Source organism: Clinocottus analis, unplaced genomic scaffold (genome assembly GCF_023055335.1).
Source record: "Clinocottus analis isolate CAN_PGR_092001 unplaced genomic scaffold, fCliAna1.0.p SCAF_24, whole genome shotgun sequence".
NCBI lineage: Eukaryota > Metazoa > Chordata > Actinopteri > Perciformes > Cottidae > Clinocottus > Clinocottus analis.
The window spans coordinates 8897662-8917193 of record NW_027175976.1 but is presented as its reverse complement, the minus strand read 5'-3'; the positions used below and the strand labels follow the sequence as shown (position 1 = coordinate 8917193).

At 39.9% G+C, this 19532-nt stretch overlaps 1 protein-coding gene across 3 annotated transcripts in view; it reads right to left on the bottom strand.

The window, feature by feature from the left end:
* dmd (dystrophin) overlaps positions 1-19532 on the bottom strand; it is a 267135-nt gene that overhangs the window by 63427 nt on the left and 184176 nt on the right. For 2 of the 3 annotated variants that reach the window (XM_068590511.1, XM_068590507.1), the window contains exons 45-59: positions 17366-17536; positions 11700-11822; positions 11139-11311; positions 10916-11051; positions 7518-7693; positions 6980-7127; positions 6381-6506; positions 5717-5866; positions 5534-5632; positions 5265-5364; positions 4099-4268; positions 3838-3955; positions 2894-3105; positions 2508-2662; positions 1750-1939 (exon numbers count right to left, since the gene is read on the bottom strand). In XM_068590511.1, coding sequence (XP_068446612.1) covers positions 1750-1939; positions 2508-2662; positions 2894-3105; positions 3838-3955; positions 4099-4268; positions 5265-5364; positions 5534-5632; positions 5717-5866; positions 6381-6506; positions 6980-7127; positions 7518-7693; positions 10916-11051; positions 11139-11311; positions 11700-11822; positions 17366-17536 — 2247 coding nt within the window. Of the gene's footprint in view, positions 1-1749; positions 1940-2507; positions 2663-2893; positions 3106-3837; positions 3956-4098; positions 4269-5264; positions 5365-5533; positions 5633-5716; positions 5867-6380; positions 6507-6979; positions 7128-7517; positions 7694-10915; positions 11052-11138; positions 11312-11699; positions 11823-16055; positions 16083-17365; positions 17537-19532 lie in introns of all 3 variants that reach the window. The other variant, XM_068590506.1, reaches the window with a different exon arrangement.

Below are 19532 nucleotides of genomic sequence, written 5' to 3'. Positions count from 1 at the left end.
AATGCCTTAATTTAGGACTGCAATGCTTAAAAGCAAAAGAAAAGCTCTCTGGATTTTCTTTCCCAACCTGAACATGGTAGACCTTCCTGCGCAGCATCCTCAAAACTTTACTCTGGAATCCCAAAACTAGATGTCAAGGCGAAGAAGTGGAAGAATAAGCATCATCTTCTGCTTCTTCCAGTTCCTCAAGATTAGCACTCAATGTGACTGCAGAAGCATGCCCTCCGTTCAATGCGTGTGACAAAGAGAGGGATTTGGAAATGAAGAGGAAGGGAGGGAGAGTCTAGAGGGATGGAGGGAGAGTGAGTTCCCCATAAAAGGGAGTTGAAGGGTGTGAGTCAGTGTTAACGACAGAGAGGGTGAGAAAGAAAGAAGAGGAGGAGAGAGGCAGGGAGAGCTTGAAAGGGTGCATAAACTATACATGCGCTCATTTTCCAATTAAACGTTATCTGCATACAGTGTTATAGCCTGTGTGTGTGTGTGAGTGAGTGTGCGCTCCCTGGATGCTACGCTGTGTTGCTGCACGCCATTATAATTGGACACAGAAGACTATCTCAGCTCTGCATACAGTGCTGCTGTTGTACTGACAGTGTGTGTGTGAAAAAGGAAGTATCTGAAAATTCATTTCCAAAATGCGGCATGTGTGCAGCATATTGTGTTTCCTTTACAGCATGTGGATGTGTGTGTGTGCGCAAGAGCATCGTGCACACGCCGTTCCACTAGATAGTGTGTGTGGGTGCAGGGTGACAGCAAAGGGTCAAAATATGTTCTCTCACAGAACAGAGCCTTCCCTTTAACACCCACAATGCAGTGTGGGGGGAGATTGGCCAGTCGTCTGCCAGGCACTGACTGGCCAATGAGATCTCTCTATACTGCCATGTCAGCATTCCTGTCATACTAGCCGAGGAAGACAGTCAAGGAAGACAGTCTTAAACCCTCTGTCACAAACTGTCTGATCGATCCCATCTGACAAAATATTGCATTAGAATATTCTGTTCAAAATAATTCCGAGATTAAAGTTGTAAAAGACCCCCTCACCTCAAATGTATCAACTAACTATGCCAAGTCTGTAGATTTCCCTGACTTCTCATCGTCAACTCCATCTTAGCTGTTTGAATGCATTTATGATCAATATTAGTTGGGATATATAGTCAGTAAATATGGGTGCACAAAAATGTTTGTGTTGCTGATTAAAAAATGATGAGGTTAATCCAAAACTTGAACAATTAAGAGTTATGACCAGTGATTAAACAACTGTGGGAGGATAAAAACATCTAAGCCAAGTCTCCATTCCGGGTGCAGATCGGGATTTTTCAGGCCTCTGGAGTCCAGGCTTTTAAGACACTGACCCAGACAGTGTCCACACAAGAGTCGACAGGGTTAGGAGGATTCCAATCAGAACGGATCCCAGAGAGAAGCTGAACAGAGAGCCTATTTGTAAAAAAATTTTTTTTTTGCTGTTCTGAAGAAGGCTAGCTAAGCTATGCCAATGTCATCAATATGTTCTGTTTCTGCTGGAGTTAGGAGCTTTATTCAAGAGAGGAACAGGGTTATCTCAGAGCAGGAGGATATTTTTTTTATACCTGACTCACCCTGGAAAGATTTAGTCACATCTCTTATCCTTTGCATATGGAACACAAAGCGCTGTAACACACTTTTGCCCTTGGTGTTCAGCTGGGCCGGTTGGGCAGTAAGTATCCTTTTCTTTGCAGGAGTATACTGTATGTAATACATAACGGTGTGTCCTACCTTCCACTGTGCCAGCAGGTTCCTGGCTGCCTCCGGCTGCTCCTGCATTCTCTCTTTGTTGGTGGCGTCTATTAAAACATTACAGGTTGTCTCAGCCTCCGTCAGCCAGTTGAGGAACTTGTCCAGGTCGAGGTATGACTGCTGCAGCAACTTCAGAGCTGCCTCCAGAGCTGCCTCTCTGTCTGAAACCCTGAAGATAAACACATGTAAACATATGTTACCAAGAAAAACTATGTAGACGGTGCACACACCTGTCAATGCTGGTAGAAGTAAGAACTTAATCTTTTTTTTTCTGTTTTGTTTTTAGGTTCAGTTTCATAAAAAAATCTCAATTAGATTTTTATTTTGTAATCATATGTTGCTTGGTTATAAAGCTAGAGGTTTTTATCAAATTAAACCCTATTTTCATAGCTGAGACTGCAAAATATTTAATGCACACTGTTCCATTCACAGATATACAAAATGCATTCCATTCACAGTTCAATTTTTTAAGTAAATAAAGAAAAAAAAAGTGGGCCGAACACAGAACTTTAGGGTACTCCATTTAAACAATTTGAACTGAGACCAGAACTTTTAAACAGTTAGTGACAGAGAGACATCTCTGAAATAAGCAACCTGTGCTTCAGCAAGGACTCATCAACAGTATAAAAGGAAACCTGTCTTATTTCTCCAGGGATATAAGTGGCTCACACTCTAAACGTATGAAAACACACACACACACACAAACACACGCACACACGCACTCTCTGTGTTCTTACCGCCTGTTGATGTGTGTCCAGGTGGCCACCATGTTGTCGTTGACCTGGATGACCTTGTGCGTGTCATCATTGGCGTACAGTGTCAGCAGTTTGTCAGCCAGGGCGTTGGTTTCATCCACCTGACCGTGCCACTGCTGCAGCTCCTTTGCAAAGAGCTAAGGAAGAAAAGAGAAGAACAAGAGGGAAATTGACAAACTGAAAGAACTTTATATGTGATGTCTTAAATGTCTTAAAGTCATCCCAATTACGAGTGATAATTTGTATTTTAGCAGTCTTTTTTATAAAGCTCACAAGCAAGATGTGTGCATCTTGAGAAGGTGCGATCATGATTATGCTAATTTTGACACACAAAAGAAAACTGATAGTGTAAAACATTTTTGCCCGACCTTCAACTCTGCGTTTTGTTTCTTTAAGTCGTCCACCGTGTACGTGACTTCCTGCCAGGACTCCAGCCTCTCACTGGCCCGCTTGATGAGGTGATCCACCCCCTTCTTGGCATCCAGCCAATTGGTGGAGTCCTGCTGCATATTGTGGAGTTGCTTCGTCCTGTCGTAGAGTTTTGTCTGGGAGTCTTCCCAGTGAGTCTGAAGCCTGTCAACTACAATGACAGAAAGTAGGAAAACGGCAAATATATAAACGCACATAAGAAATATAGCACCTTCAATGACGAATCATAGCTTATAGTTACAGTGAATTAGATACCTTAACATGGGCAGACCGCAGTGGTTAATGCCTCAGTTTTAGCTAGCATTTAGCAAGCTAAGAGCTCGCTGTGGGCTTTGCTTTGCACAAGCATAATCTGATGGGGTCGACCCACGACATCCTCGTCAGTATTAGGTCTAGAAAAAAGTAGCTGGTGTAGCTATTATGGAAAAAGAAAAGATGGTATACTGTCTTTTTTTCAAAAGTCATAAAGAAAGCCTTTAAGGGCTAGGTAAAAGAGGGAAATCCTGTCGCACTTGAGACCACTCAATTGCAAAATGTCAAGGGGGTCTCTAAATGCACAAGACAATTATTTCTCCCTTTTAAAACTGTAAAACATTTATTCACAAGTGTGAATATCCAGTGCAAGAAGCGAGCGTGGAAGGCTGGACATTGCAAGTGTTTACACTGTGTAACACATGCAAGTAGTACCTTTCTAACGTAGTATCCTACATGCATTATTAGGGTGTGGCATATGTAAATAATATGCAGATAAGGTACAGGCTTTATAGAGAATCTAATCTGCTTTTATTTGGCGTTAACTTGTTTTACCAATGAAACATGGATAGAATTATATGTTTTTCTCATAGCTTTAATTTTTGTAATGTGTGTGTGTAAAGGGTCGTACTGCGTTCAGTGATAGCGTTGCGGGTCTCCTGGTTGCTGGTTTTGTTCTTCAGGTTCTGGGCTGCTGTGACCTGTCTGTCCAGGAGGGGACGCCGCTGGTCCAGCTCCTGCAGGGATACCTGAAAACACCAAAATCAATATTTGTAATTTACTGGTGTATTAACACATTGATTAGTGCACTTTAGCAGCTCAAATGAACCATTGTTTTGTACACAGACCACAACAATTGCTTCAGTGTTGGTTGTAAACAAGGATCTCTGACCTTGAGCCCGCTGATGTTGTCGTCGATGTCCTCCAGGTCTGCCACCACCACGCGCTTGTTCTGCACCATGTTATCCAGCATGGTCAGCCAATCAGTGAGCTCAGCCCAGGACTTGTTGAACTGAGCTAGTGCCGCAGATTCAGGCATGGAACTCCCTGTCAGACTTTCATCTAGGATACACACAAACAAACACATTTAACGTTTGAAACCACTTATTTATGTCCCGTTATAGCAGGGGACAACCTCTGGTTCTGCAGAGTGAAGCCAATGCGCAAATGTCTTAAAACTAGCATTCTCTTTACTGACCAGCAGGGGGCGACTCTCAACTTGCAAAAAGAAGTCTGATTGTATCAAAGTCTATTAGAAAATGACCCTACTTCTAAATTGATTTATTCCCTCGGTAAACATTATGGCCTTAATCTCTCGTTTCAGGTCTTCTTCAATACAGCATGATGGTCATTTGATGGTAAATGATGGTCCATTTAGAGTCAAACAGACCATAAAGCATGGTACGCTTTAGGGCGAGTTTACTGTGATTGACTGCTACCAGAGCCGTGTATGTCGTCTCTACATCAATCCTCCCATTCCAAATATGGCAACCTCTGTTTATTGGTTGCCAAATAAACAACATGGCAACGGCCATATTCCAAAACGGTAATGGCAATATCATCAAACTTGAGGCTTCAAAAGGGCAATCCAGAAACCACTGGTGACTGATTTATAGAATCATGGAACACATTTATATCTCTTTCTATCTCTGTAATTTTATCTGTCTTACAATACTTGCTTTGTTTGTTGTGAGATTAAAAATATATATTGATATATCAATTTAAAAAAATATTATTTGACCCCCTGATTGCTTTTTTTAAAATAAATGTAGTTATATTAATATGATTTTTAAAATCAGTATTAATGTTATTCCTGTCTGAACCTCAGTGTGCGTGTGTATGTTTGTAGGGGCTTGTTCTCTCGTACAGTACACACTGTACAAGATAACTAAAAAGACAAAACTATATAATAAAATAAACTATCCAGACTGTTGTCTAGTTATGGTGAAGTGGTCCAAACATGTTAAAACTATCAAAACATTGGCAGAAAAATCCAAAAAAGGTATGCCTACAGCTGCATGGAAGGTTACATCTCCAATGGAGAAAATAATGTCTTACTGGCTTTTTTGGCCACCAGCAGGACGGCCATCCTCTCCTTATGCTGCCGCACCAGCTCCAGGATCACAGTCCAGTCTTCCCTTAGCTTGATGTACTTCATCTGTCGCCACACACAAAGTTACACATGTATTTGCACTGATGGAATTAAATGCTTTTATTTGCATATGGAAACTTCAGGTGGGAAATATAAAAAAGCATATGTGCAACAAGAATGCTGTTAGTTGGTTTCAACAGATAAATCATTAACAGGTCGTTTTGCATTTTCTCACCTTGTCTGGTTGGCTGTGAGGACTGTCCTTGTACAGTTGATCGGCTCGCTTTAAAACTAACTCCACTTCTGGCTGCTTTACCTGCACCTCCTCGATGAGCTGGAGAAATGAACGGAGAAAGGTTTTATTCAAAAGAAGTTTACTTTCTGAAAATCGGGCTTTACAGCTGTGTGTGCGTCCCACCCTTGGTGGCGGCTCCTCAGGGCTGTGCTCGAGCTTGTCCCTCGTGTTGGACGCCCAGGCTGAAACAACACCGAGCTGACCCTGAAACTGCTCCAGCTCCCTCAGCAGACCCTCGATCTCCAGCTGACGCTCAGGCAGAGCCTGGGACACCTAAACAAGAACAGGCTGTGATTTATTTCTTTTCTCACCCACCGATTCATTAATTTGTTTTTCAAATCACAGGATTTGTGAAATAACAAGATTAAATTTAAAAAAAAACTAAATTCAATGAATACATTTTAAAAAAAAAACTAGATTTAATTAATACATGTAATTAAAAATAACTAAATTCAATTAATAAATTCAATAATATAACTAAATAAGCAGACATTACTGTTACATCAGACGAAAAACAGACAAAAAATTTACCAGGTACAACTTATTTGCCTGGCAATTCTTTTTTTCACCTGTATCACAAAAATTAAGGACATTCAAAAAAGCTCTTGGGCAAAAAATGTTTTCCTCACGTGTTTTTAAGACAAACACAAGTGTGAAAACCATTTAGATAAGACATTGGATCACCAGAATTATTATGGCTCAGGACTTCTGTATTGCAATGATGAGAAAAGAGGAATACTCAAGCAACACTGGCGTCAGCGTGGTATTCACGGTGGTTGCCGCTAACCTGAGCCCAGCGAGTGTTGATTATCTTGATGTCTTTCTGTCTCTCTGCAGGAAGTGTGATCTGTTTGTGTTTGTAGTTCAGATCCTCCATCGCTGTCCTCTTGGCAGGAAGCTCCTCCACATGTACCTGAAATGCACGCACACACGCACGCAAACACACACACACACGCACAGGCAAGAAATAATTGCAGCGGCTTAATATAGGACACAAGCCTTTTCAAACCAATTATTTAAACTAACAAAACCAAAAACACGTACACACGCACACACTGACAATAACATGTTTTCGAGGTTGGATTTCAGAATTAAACATGATGGAAACTCATTGGAAAACATAATACTGTCTGAATTGAATTAAACAGAGCAGCACACACACAGAAGCACAGCCAAATGTTCTTTTAACGCTGAGTGTAATAAGATCCTTCTAATAATAAAGGACTGGATCTAATTTACACTAAGGTAGCAGCTAAATTAAATTATGCTGGTCAACACACACCCACGCATGTACACAAACGAACACACACACACACACACACACACACAAAAACACACACACACACAGAGCTCATTATGACTGCTGTGTCGTGTCTCCATTGATACCTGAACTTTGCCCAGAGTGTCTCTGATGTGCTGTGGCTCAGCAGGCTGCAGAGGGATGGCCAGGACGCCCTCCGCTTTGTCCAACCAGCCCAGCATGGAGCCCATGTTCTCCTGCAGTTCGGCAGTCGCTGTGCGTGCCTCTGCAGACCTGCAGGAGACGAGGATGGCAGCAGGAGGAAAAAGGAGAGTGAGACAGGAACAAAGTCTCCGTCGGATAAGTCACACGACAGAGTGGTTCTCACTTTCCGCCCGGAATATAAACAATGCAAAGAGAACTACAATTTGTACAACTTGTACAAACAATGCACATTAAAACTCTCCTCGACACCATTTCAACATTTCCTTGAATCTTGATTAAATTAAGTAGCCGTATTTTTTACAATGACTTGTTGATGTTGTGCATGAGGGCACACATGCATGTGCAGGCAAAATGTACTTTTAGGGACATTTGAAAGTCAAACAGACATTGATTATTCATGAACAACAACCCCCCCCCCCCCTTCCCCCACCACACACACACACACACAAAAACACACACCTCCTCTTGCGCTCGTTCAGCTGCTGGCAGACGTTAGCCCAGCGAGCGCTGAGTAATTTAAGCTGCGCTCGGAGCCGCGAGGCGTCATCCAGTGTGCTCAACTGGCTTATGTCCTCTCCTGCTGAGTTCACTCTGCACAACACCACTTCCTGGAGAGGGATGGCCTCAGTCAGGTCCTGCACACACACAAAGTGGGTGATTAGCTCTTTTTTAATTCTTTGATTTGTGTGTTTACATGCTGGAGACTTATTTTAAGGTTTAAGACTTCAGGATATTTTTGTCCATTACGATGGTCACTACTTCAGATCAGGTGATTACTGTGTCAAGAGACACGACAGACTACACCACTACAAGTTGGTCACAGCCATTTTGTCGGCAAAGAGGAACTTCCAGTAACAAGATTGTAAAAAAAAAGGCAGTGTGTATGATGCTGGATGACTTGTGTTTGGAGAAGCCTAAAAGAAAAAGGAAATGTGACCATGACATTTCCACCTCTCTGCGCCAACAATACTGATTCCTTTTCCACATGTTTGTAGTTGTGTGACAAAAAACATTCTGTCAAAGTCCTGTACGTAGCAGAAAACTTTGTGAAAGGTGTTCGTCTTCCTGTTGGGACGTTGGTCGTCAATCCAGCAGGATAAAACAAGCGTTTCTGATCCGACATTACAGACCTACGGCGCCGGGTCAAATCAGGAACTATATCCGGGCTTCACCCAACATAAAAGTAAGATTTGAGGTGAGGATTTTGTGTCAATTTGTGTCAAATGTAGCTCAAATTGTAATATATTGTGTTTCCTTTGGTAAACAATAAAACAACAATCCCTTAAAATAATAAAATAATCACTTAATACTTAATAATACTTTTTACCTTCAATAATAGTATCAAATAGTATTAGTATTATAGACATTCCATGTTTTTTACCTTCATTGAAATAATTAATCAAAGCCTTTTTGTGAGATGGATAAAAGCGATGCCATTCATGTAATTTGTTCAATTTGTTTTTTTGCGTAAAAAGTCTGTAAAACCACTCAGACTGGCGTATTGGTCAGAAATATTGATTTTAAATGTTTCTGTTACTTACTTACTTTTAATGAAATAGGTCAGCAATATTGGGATATGTGTTTATTTACTTTTTATATAGGCTTCAAAGATTGACAAAACTAAAACCAGTAGGTGGTTAAATTAGCTTAGCATAAAGGAACTGGGCGAAACAGTTAGCTTAGCTTGGTCAAAAGGTCAAAAAATAGACAGATATGAAATTATTTTGTTTAAAACGGAGTCACAATTTGTGGTATTGTAGGGCAGAGCATACTGGAACTTTTTCTTGACCTAGCCAGTCTGTAACCTAAGCTATAGCAGGGTCAGGATTGGTGCGGTTCAGACGGCAGCTTGTGATTTGAGGTACCAGATGGCACTTGATTGTCACTTGGGCACTGCGTCCTCGTCTGTGCAGGTGGACGCTGCGAGCTGATCACAGCAGCTCAAAGTGAAGTGGGCATGTCTGATGACGCAAACACATATGCACACACACATAGAGCAATAATTCATATACAAGGTTGAGTGCATCGGTTTAACCACAGCAGCCAAGAATCTAAGTGAACTCATTGAAACGTCTGTAAAAGCATCCCCTCAGACATTTTTGAAAATGATCCCCTCATACATTATTCATCCGTGTCTCAGTGATGTAAAAGCTTGTTGTTCTACGCTTGTTTTAAATTGCTTTTCGTAATCCTTCAATTTCAGCTTTTGGGGTTGATGTAACATTGAAATGTCGAATATGATGACATCATATTGTTACATGAGGCCTAAAAAGGAAAGCGTTCTGTTTGTATTGAGGCTGACTGGACTGTCAAACACTTACTGCAATTTCCTCTTCACAACTGCCATCTGGTCCAAGCAGACATTTCATTTCATGTATTGATATCATTTCATGTCTTTTTTGGCTTGCTTATTTAGGCGTTATTAAATTATATATTATCAAAACAAGCTATGTTTATTTAGTGCCGTGCTCAAAAAAATAGAAAAGGAGCACTAGCTGCATGTCATTTTTTCTCCAATGGAAGGTCACCCAAGCAGACAGTCTATCACATGCCACTGATGCCTGGTAGCCATAGTAGCATCCAGGAGGGCTGTTTCATTCAAACAAGGGGGCACCAATCGATATTGTTCCTGTTTCTTTTTTCAAGCATACACTATGGGGAAAGTACTATTTTAAATTTGTTTGTAAGCACATTATACATGTGACAAAAAGGCCGAACTCGATTGTACTGAATTGAGGAGTTAGAGCGTGTCTGAAATCATGGCTGAGCCATCCTCAGCATCATCCCTCCCCTCAGACCGTATTAAAACTAGAGTGGGTAGTATCAGTAGTTCTGCTGCTCAATGTACAACATCCTTTATAAAAAATGTATTTATATTTATAAAACATTATATTAGCTCCGCCTTAAAGAACATTAAAAACGGATAGTTTCAACAACTTTCTTCATCTTTCCATCCCTGAGTGTAAATTGTCTCTATTGCCTTGTCAAAACTAACTAGTGTGTCAAAAGTGCCACCCCCTCTTGTGATTTTATAGAATGGCACTTCATCAGACCAGACAGTAGCCCAATATTTAGCAACAATTTGCTGGAATTAATGTTAGCATGTGACATTAAATCCAAAAGACAAGACTCCCTCTTTGTGGTTTGTGTAACCTGGCAACACAGTTACTTCAGCGGACATACCCTTAAGGTTTTAAAGTAAACCCGGCTGGCCTGGGAACGTCTCGGGGTCCCCCAGAACGAGCTGGAAAATGTTGCGGGTGAGAGGGAAGCCTGGGTCGGTCTGCTGGGTGTGCTGCCACCGCGACCCGACCCCGGATAAGCGGCGGAAAATGGATGGATGGATGGAATACTGCTGAAGCCTAATTTGATATACTTAGTGATTTTTTCAAATCATTCAAATATGGTAGTTAAATTTTTTAGAACATGTTTTTTTGTTGCTTAACCTGTAATTTAAGAGTCCTTGAAGAAGTATATATTTAACTAATGACTTAATCAGAAGATGATAATCTGATGTTTCACAACAAATAGACAATAAATGAATCATGACAACACATTTTGGATGTCATAGATGCCAGATCATGTCTTGATATGACGTTAGGCCATGAAATGTCACATCTCATTCAGTCATGTCAAGTACGACCTCAGCATACTGTGACAGGGAATGTGTCTTTTTTTATGTCATTAGTGTGGACACAAAACTAAGAAGAAGAAATTGCCGACCGAAGCCATTGCTCAAGGGCACTTTAGCAGCGTTGGTTGACACTGGAGATAAAATATGAGTCAGCTGAAATCTGTATCAGTCAGTCTGTATATTGGCACAGAAATGCTTGTGTCTGCGGTTCAATGTGCGTTACCCTAAGGTGCTGTCTGTATTCCGCCGGCTCACTGTCGACCAGTTTTAAAGTACTTTCTGCGTCATTCAGCCACTCCTCCATCGCCTTCTGATCGGAAACAAGCTTCTGCCACTTGGAGTTGCAATCCTGCCAACGCCTACAAACACACACGCACAAATTTTTCATTCAAATGCGTCCAGAAAATGAATCAATATTCATCCGCATCCCTCCACCCACTCCTTACTTTAGTCTGTCATGGTAAAGCTTGTTCAGTTTGTCCCAGTTAGTGTTGAGGAGGGCGGCGGTCTCCTGGATCCTCTGACCCTCTAGAGGCCGAGTCCCAGACACCATCTTCTCTCTGCGGGCCAATGCTCCCTCCACTGGGCCTTGCAACTCCTCAATGTTCCCCTTCACCTCCTGCGTTGTAGATGGATTTTGTTACTTCAGGACAGAGCTGAGCTAAATGTTTCTCCGCTGCTTCAGTAACTTCATATGGAACCACCAGATTTTAGATTGGTATAAATCTTCTCATCTAACTCGCTCAGCTCAGTTCACAGTCTCAGCAGCAGTAACCCTTCCTCTCTCTATCAGCAGTGAAGACATGACTGACCTTTCTCACCACATTGCTTTTCATTTCTTCAGTTTCAGAAACAATATTTAGAAAAAATGTGGTTTGCACAGGTATATGCTAAAAATGAACTGTGTATATTTGCCATTACATTATTACCTACTGCTTGATTTTTCATGATATTATCACCTAGGAAATATCATCAGTGGCTCTGAAGCATAAACAAGTGGTGCTGACCTTCAGGCAGTGCTCTTGCTGAAGCAGGTTATAATACGCTGCAGGCCAGTATTCAGGAGAGTTCAGCTTGAAGTCCGTCTCTGACACCGAGCGCAGCAATGCCTGCAGCTCTGTTACGTACTCCTGGACACACACACACACACACACACACGCACACACACACACACACACACACACACACGCACACACATGAACACAGGTAGTTCAGAAGAACAAAAATAGTATTACTTCATACAAATAATGTTTTATATCAGGCTTGTTCATCAAACCAGGGAACATATCAAATCTAGCTTCAGGGGAAACAAATCAGATGTTTAATTGATTGAGAAAGCAATCTGGTACTTCAATTATTAGTTTATTGGACCATTTATTTTGTAGTTTATGAAAATAACAAATTACTTGCTGTAGATACCTTTTAGATGATGAGCTAGAAACTTGACTAATGAAGCCCCAGATTGTTTCAAGGTGATCCTTCACAAAAAAAATTCTGACTCAAATACATTATTAATCTGTAATGTGTATCATGATCCTATTCAAGCTTGTGTCAACTCCCTTATAATGTAATTTAAGTCTTTGATTATGAGTCAACTCTTGAAACGGCACTCCAAATAAATGTTATATTTCCCTTGACTATGATACACAATACTCTAACTCGATCAAAGCTGCCACTTCCACTGAAGCTCCTCTCCACACTGCAGATACCGGGGTGTTCACACTCAGCTCTGTTCATTTCACCTCATTGTCATGCTCCTGTCTTCTAAGCTATCGCTTGATTAAATGTTTTAATTATCCCTGAATAAAAAAAATAGACATCAGCATTATTAAGAAAATAAATAAATAATGTTAATGATTGCTGCCGGCATTAACGAGTCAGCAAAAGCAGAAACGCTCACTCGCTAATGGACTAAATATCCTTTGCTGCGATAGAAATATACATCTGCTACTTTTGCATCATTTAGGGGCCCCCGTTTGATTTAGTATTGCACTTAACAGAAAGTTCGGTATTGAAATGGAGGCAGCAGAGAGGCAACTTTTAGTCCCTAGTATGGATCAGACACCATACCTACATTTCCTATAATGCAACTCAACATCATATTTCATTAAACTCTCAACCTGGTAAAGGCCCTTCAAACTTCATACCTCAGTTTGTAACGCATGTGTTTTGTTAAATTTGCATTCTGTAGACCGAAGCCAAGATAACCCCGGTGACATCACAATGACGTCATCTGGGTTATTTTCTCAGACCTGACAAAGCTCCTCCTCCATTTTAGCTCTCTGTTGACATTTGCCACTTGTATATGTGTTATGAAGTGAAATGGAGGGCTGAGTGTTGAACGTCCCAGTTTCCCTGCCGCCTGCAGACAGAGGACTCTGTCTTATTGGCTTGTGTATGGGGTAAAGTTTGTCCTGCAGTGGGGAAGATATTGAAGGAATAGCTCAATATTTAGGTGAGCGCTCGATGAGAAGATCGATACCACAAACATGTCATTGCGCTAAATGTGAAGCTAGCGCATGCATTGCTTAGCTTAGTTTAGCACAACTGAGCCAATGATTTTTACACTTTGTTTTTTGTTTGGATTAACAAATGAGCTGCAACATTTTAATTTAAGGTTTAGTCTGGTGCAGTTTTTTTCACTATAAGGCAAAGCACACTATGTTAGCTCGTAAGCTAAGTTGCCACGGCTTCATATTTAGTGGTAATGATCTTCAGATCCGACTCTGTGCAAAAAAAAATTACCATATCTAGATTTTGAGAAGATTTTAACTTTTATATTGTACATACAACCTATTCTCTGTCAACATCAGCAAGTAAACTGATTGCTACAATATCTATGCATTAACTGGTTTAGGAAAAGCTATGAAATGGACTTAGTGTTGGGCTTGTTTTGTCAAGTGCGAGCCACGTTTTTAAGGCCCAGAATGGACCTTCAAAGTCAATTTTCAAGCCAACATGAGCAAGAAATCTGTGTTTATGGGAACTTCTAGAAAACCAGCTGGGCTAACGTCCTATGCTATAATCACAAACTCCAGATTTAAATGTATGTTTTTTAACTGACTAAAGGATGGGTTCACATGTTTACAAGTATGTCCTAAAACTTAACTCACATTCTCATATGTGTAGTGAAAGTTATTGTCAGAAATTTACTTCAGTACTCTACTTAAATGTATACTGTTGATGTACTTGTACTTTGAGTGTATCCTTTCAGATACTTTATTTTTTGCCACATTCATCTGGCTCGTTTCTTATTACTTTCCAGATTAAGATTGTATCTACAAATTATGCTAAATGATGTATTGTTACTATCCATGAACATCCAAATACATGTAATAATATATCTCTGACTGACGGATGTGGCATAATGAGAACTTTTACTTTTGATACTTTACTTAAGCAAAATCTACTAATGTATTAATTATATTAGTAATACAAATGAAAAACTAGATTAAATGTTTGTGTGTGTATACATATACATGTGTGTACATATATATCCCTGGTGACTACGGCGGCTAGCGTTACCACTGTCTCTACCGGCAGCATCTGTAGCGTTAATCCAACCTTTCAAAGTTTTTTTTCTAATACATTTTGATTTTTTTCCTAAATTCACAACTTTAATCTAAAAAAAAGTCCATTCTTTTCTTTTTTCAGAATTCAGAACATATGGTCTGTCTCAGAAAAGACACGTTGGCAAAGAAACATCAAAACAGCTGCTGCTGTGTGGAAATGACAGTAGATTTAGCTCCCAAGTGAGCGTGTCAGCAATGTCTCACCATCACTGGGAGGTTTGGCCAAAATAGTTATTCTAGTCTTGTTTGGATGTCAGAGAGATGCCAACAAATACAGATTCCTTTCCTGCAATTTGAAACTAAACCAATGTAGGTGTGCAGTTTTTCATTTCTTGAATTGCCTGAAATGCCACTTTTCAAGACACAAATAATTTGAATTTGTTTTACAAATTTTAACGCTTCAATTTGTCTCCTCAGTTTCTGCACACTAAAATATTTCTGCCAGGAAAGAATAGAAAACTCAAAATGGCTCTTACTTTCATTGTCTGGTCTACTCATTTCCATATTCTACAACACTTGGACTGAATACACATATATACTGTATTTGTTTTAATAAAAAAACGTTGTATTAGGTGCACCATTTCGGTGCTGGGTTAGTTTGGAATAGGTTTGGAAATTGGTTTGGAATTTTAGTGACTATTGTCAATCCAGCAGCATCCTGCCATCCTGTTACAAACAATGCACATTTTGCTGCCGTGGGTCAGAAGGTCGTCAGTTCACACAAAAAGTTTTAGTCTAAAATGCTTCTCCTTACTTTTTCCGTTGTGATCTTATAGATCAACTTTGTCTCCTAAAAATAACTTTCCAATACAACTAAGCTGCCTTCTCAATTACAATTCAGAAGAGTTGTATTTTCTCCCAAAACCAGTCAGTTTAAAACAAAACAAAAACGTAAAAAAAGATAATTGTGTATTACGTAACTTGAGTTTCATAAGCATCGTGACATTAAAATATGTTGATGAGGACTTTTGGTTTCACATGGGACTTCTTCTGGGTGAAAATCCTGTGTTTGTCTGACCCATCAATCTGCCCCGACCTCCTCCCGACGTGAACTTCCTCAGACTTTAGAGATGAGGGAGGGAAAGAGGGAGAAAATATGATTCCCTCTAGTTGTAATTGACAATGGATAACAATTGTTGTCTGTTAATATGATTTTTAGGAGAACAGGCTGCATGGATTAACTGTTAAATCTATAAAGGAATACCTGGATTTCCATAAAAAATCATTTTATGAAGTAATCAAATATGAAGGACGTACTGACTTTAAATACTGCGTTGTCAAGTTTTGTCGGGAAACGTTGTCTGCTTGTGTCCCTTTATACAGCGGTCACCTTCTCACTGCAATTGGGAGGGATTAAGTGATTTGCAGGACATGCTTTGTAGACACTTCCTACACAAACTCTGCATGTGCATTTTATGTACAATAAACACGTGTTCAGGTGCTATGGTCTATTATGACGGAGAATGCAGCTTGGAGAGTATGGGAAAGTAAGAGCTAGTCCTATTACTGCTCAAGAGTTTGAGGCAATGTGCCGAAGTAGCTACACAGTTGGAGTGTCTCCCTCAGAGGCCTCACTGTACAACACTGAAGCACAGCATCAAAGAGAAAGAGTGAGTTTGTTCAGTCTGTGGTTTCTCGGTAAATTAAGATTCAAATTTGTGCTTATGATTCCTCTCAGTGCACCTGAGGAAATCTTCAATCTGACAGTACAGATGTGCATTTGTCCAAGTTGATACAATGGGGTGTAAGTGTAAGTGGGTGATTCACTTGATTGGTTGACAGGATACATACATCTTCAGTGATCGGCAGATCAGGGAACTGTGAGGGTGTAACGTGATTGGTTGGAGGCCGAGCGGTGTAGGGGCGGGAGCATGCGGTGACACAGAGCCAAACAGAGCAACACATGAGATTTGGACATGTGACCGTGCTTCACATGACCACATTAAGACATGGAAATGAGAAAATGCAACCAAAAAAAAAGAAGCAACTTACATTGTATTTTGAAAGGAAAAAAATCTAGATCTTCTTTAGATTTAAAGTAACTTTCTTAAACTGACATTATTGGAAATATGTTATGAAATATGAGCTTCATATTATCTTGTAGGATATATGGTCTTAAAGGTTATATTAGTCTTTGCATGGGATGTGTCGACAATAAGAAACATAAAAAAAAAAAAAATTAACCCACCCACAAGACATTTATTGTTACAAATACATACAGAGAAATTGCTTTTTTTTAAATGTCAACCTGCCGGGCTCCAGTTATTATGTTACTACAAATAACCATAGTTAGCTAACTATGTTGCTAGAAGGAGGCTCTGGAGTCAGGAGCCCGGACTAAACTTTGGGACTGATGACTCATGTTAGCTGTTTTCCCATGCGTCCAGTTTTTATGCTAAGCTAAGCTAACTGACTGTAGATTTATATTTCGTCGAATGGAGAGTGGTATCAGTCATCGAATCTAACTGAGGGAAAGAAATCTAATAGGTGTTTTTCCCAAAATGGGATGACAGGTGTTGGTATTATCAATAGTACTCAGCTCAGATTAAATTCTACAATAAATTAAAATACAACGAGTTGGTTGATGAAACCATATTTTGTTACATTGTGAACAATACATATACCTTTACACATCATGGAAGGGAAAAATAGCTTTTGAGATTATATAAATGCAAACCCATGCGGCACAATTAGATTGGTTGATGCCTTTATTCATGGTGTGAAGCTCAGAAAAGTTGACCTTGTTCTGAAAAACAATGACGTCACTTATTCACAATGAGTCATATTTACAAAGCCTTAACATGATTTGGTAAGAAACCAAACTTATTATCATTATAACTAATTATAAATGGGAATGTTCATATAAGTTTGTCAACACATTTTGAAGGGGGATAATTTCAGATAATGGCTATTAGAAGCTTTTCATGCTAATTTCATGCTAATAGAAAATCAACGGGCATACCGACTGAGAGAGACTCACACACGGTCTTTTATATGTTAAGAGCTTATATAGTAGTATTAGTATAATATCCTGGTTTGATTAGTATAGTATTTTCTGTTAGTACTGTAGATATATAGAAGTCGTGCCTACTGAAACTCACACATTGTCTCTTGAAGGGTATGAACTTGCCCTCCACCTCAACCCAGCGCGTGTTGAGCTGGAGTTGGCGGGGCTCCACTAGATTGGCGGCTCCAGCCTCTGAGAGCTGATTGGCTAAGCCCTGCATCTCGTTAAGCTCCTCCTTCTTCTTGTCGAACTCTGTGCCAATTTCCTATTGGACAAAATCAACCAGGGGGGTCACTTGCTATTGACTGAGCCGGTGTGTGTGTGTGTGTGTGTGTGTGTGTGTGTGTGTGTGTGTGTGAGGGGAGGGGGGGAGGGTCAAATAAAACACAGTCACAGAAACACACGCACACACACACACACACACACACACACACACACACACACACACACACACACACACACACAAATACAAATACAAAGAATAAAACATTTACATTATTCACTCACCAGCAAGCACACACTCCAACAGACCCACAACACATTCAGATATTGTGTTTGGAGGTGTCTAACATTCACAAAGAGTTTCATATTGTATGTTATTATACTGTATGTATCGCCATTTCAACAATTCATATAAAATAAGAAAGTGCTGCTATAATTGGGAGGCGCACACAGCCTTCAGACTTTATTTACACTGAGAAGGAGTACAATAACTGCCCTTTTCTATGAGTACAGAGGAGCAAGTGCGGGGGTGGGGGCTTGGTAGTGTGAGAGGGAAAAGAAGCATGGAGAGATAGAGAGACAGGTAGATGAGCAGACAGACAGACAGACAGACAGACAGCAAAGAATCACGGTTGCGGCAATGAGAGGGGAGTCTGAGGCGAGCGAGTCAGACGTCCGCTTAGCGAAATGTCATAGTGATCATCTGTAAGGGAAAGACACACATACAGAGTCAGGTAGTTGGGGCAAGGGGGCAGAAAAACAGGTGGAGTTTAAGGTTTTTCCATCAAACCCTCACACATCATGACACAGACTCAAAGGCTTTCCCATCAACATACAATCATGTATGTACAGGGCGCAATAATACGGATTGGCCTGAAAACAAATAATAAGTCAAACAATCTAGCGAGTCAATCTAGCAAGTTTTAGAAAAAAGACATTCTTGGAATTGCTCAAAATTGACTTTGTTTCTTTTATATAAGAAATATGAAATTCACGTGCATAACAAATACATATTAAGTATTATCCATACTACTCTAATATAGGAAAACATATTTGTATGTTATCACAACTGTGTTATTGTTGATATTGTCAAGCTTGTTTATTACTATTCAGAGCGACAGGTATGACGTATTTTTGTAATCGCGGCATCTAGCATCGCACTCGCTGCCTCGCCAAAAAGCCAATGGGATTATTGCAAAAAGTATCCTCTGATATTTACACGTTTTATTCAGCAAGATAAACACTTTTATGATTTTTTAAGCTAACGTTAGGCCATAAAGAAACAACTAAACATGCATCACATGACTGTGTTTATACACAACAAGCCTGTGAAGTCACATTTAGCCGCTTGTTAGCAACCGCCTTTCTTAAGATTCTCCGTAAATTCAAATATTCATATTCTGGGTATCTACTGACGTATTTTGTAGCTTAGAACAATCTTAGAACAAAACGTTGAAATCTCTTTAACTTTTCGTCAACCAAAGACCTTATTTCAGCCAGCTAACAAAAAATCCATTGACTTCAAGACGAAGGAACTGCAAAAATGCAAAAATAATAATAACTATTGCAAATTATTGAGTCATGATTTATTAATGTTAAAATGCTACACCCAACATTTTTTAATGAGCCTCTTTTCTACTCTAAGTCCAGCGGAAAACAATCCTCGATAAAAGCCGCTGTCTCAAGAATCAATCTGCAGTTATGTCTTTAAATAGATACGAGGAAGATGTCCCGGAACAATAATTTTAAAAGTCCTCCTCCAAAATCAACAAATGCAGTAGACTGAACATCAACCCGTTTTTCCAAGAGGAGAGGTGAGAAACAAAGGGAAGAAAAAAAGGTTCTTTCATTGTTATCATGTCTGGGGAAGATGTAAAATGAGAAAAGATTAAAGACAGAAAGCGTGAGACAGACGGTGTGAGATGAAGAGCTGAATGATGAGGAAGACAGCAATAAACAGTAGGTTGGAAACACATTTTTATAGCAGAAAAAGCAAAGATATTACTGTCTATTTGCACGAGTGTGTGTATTTATGCATG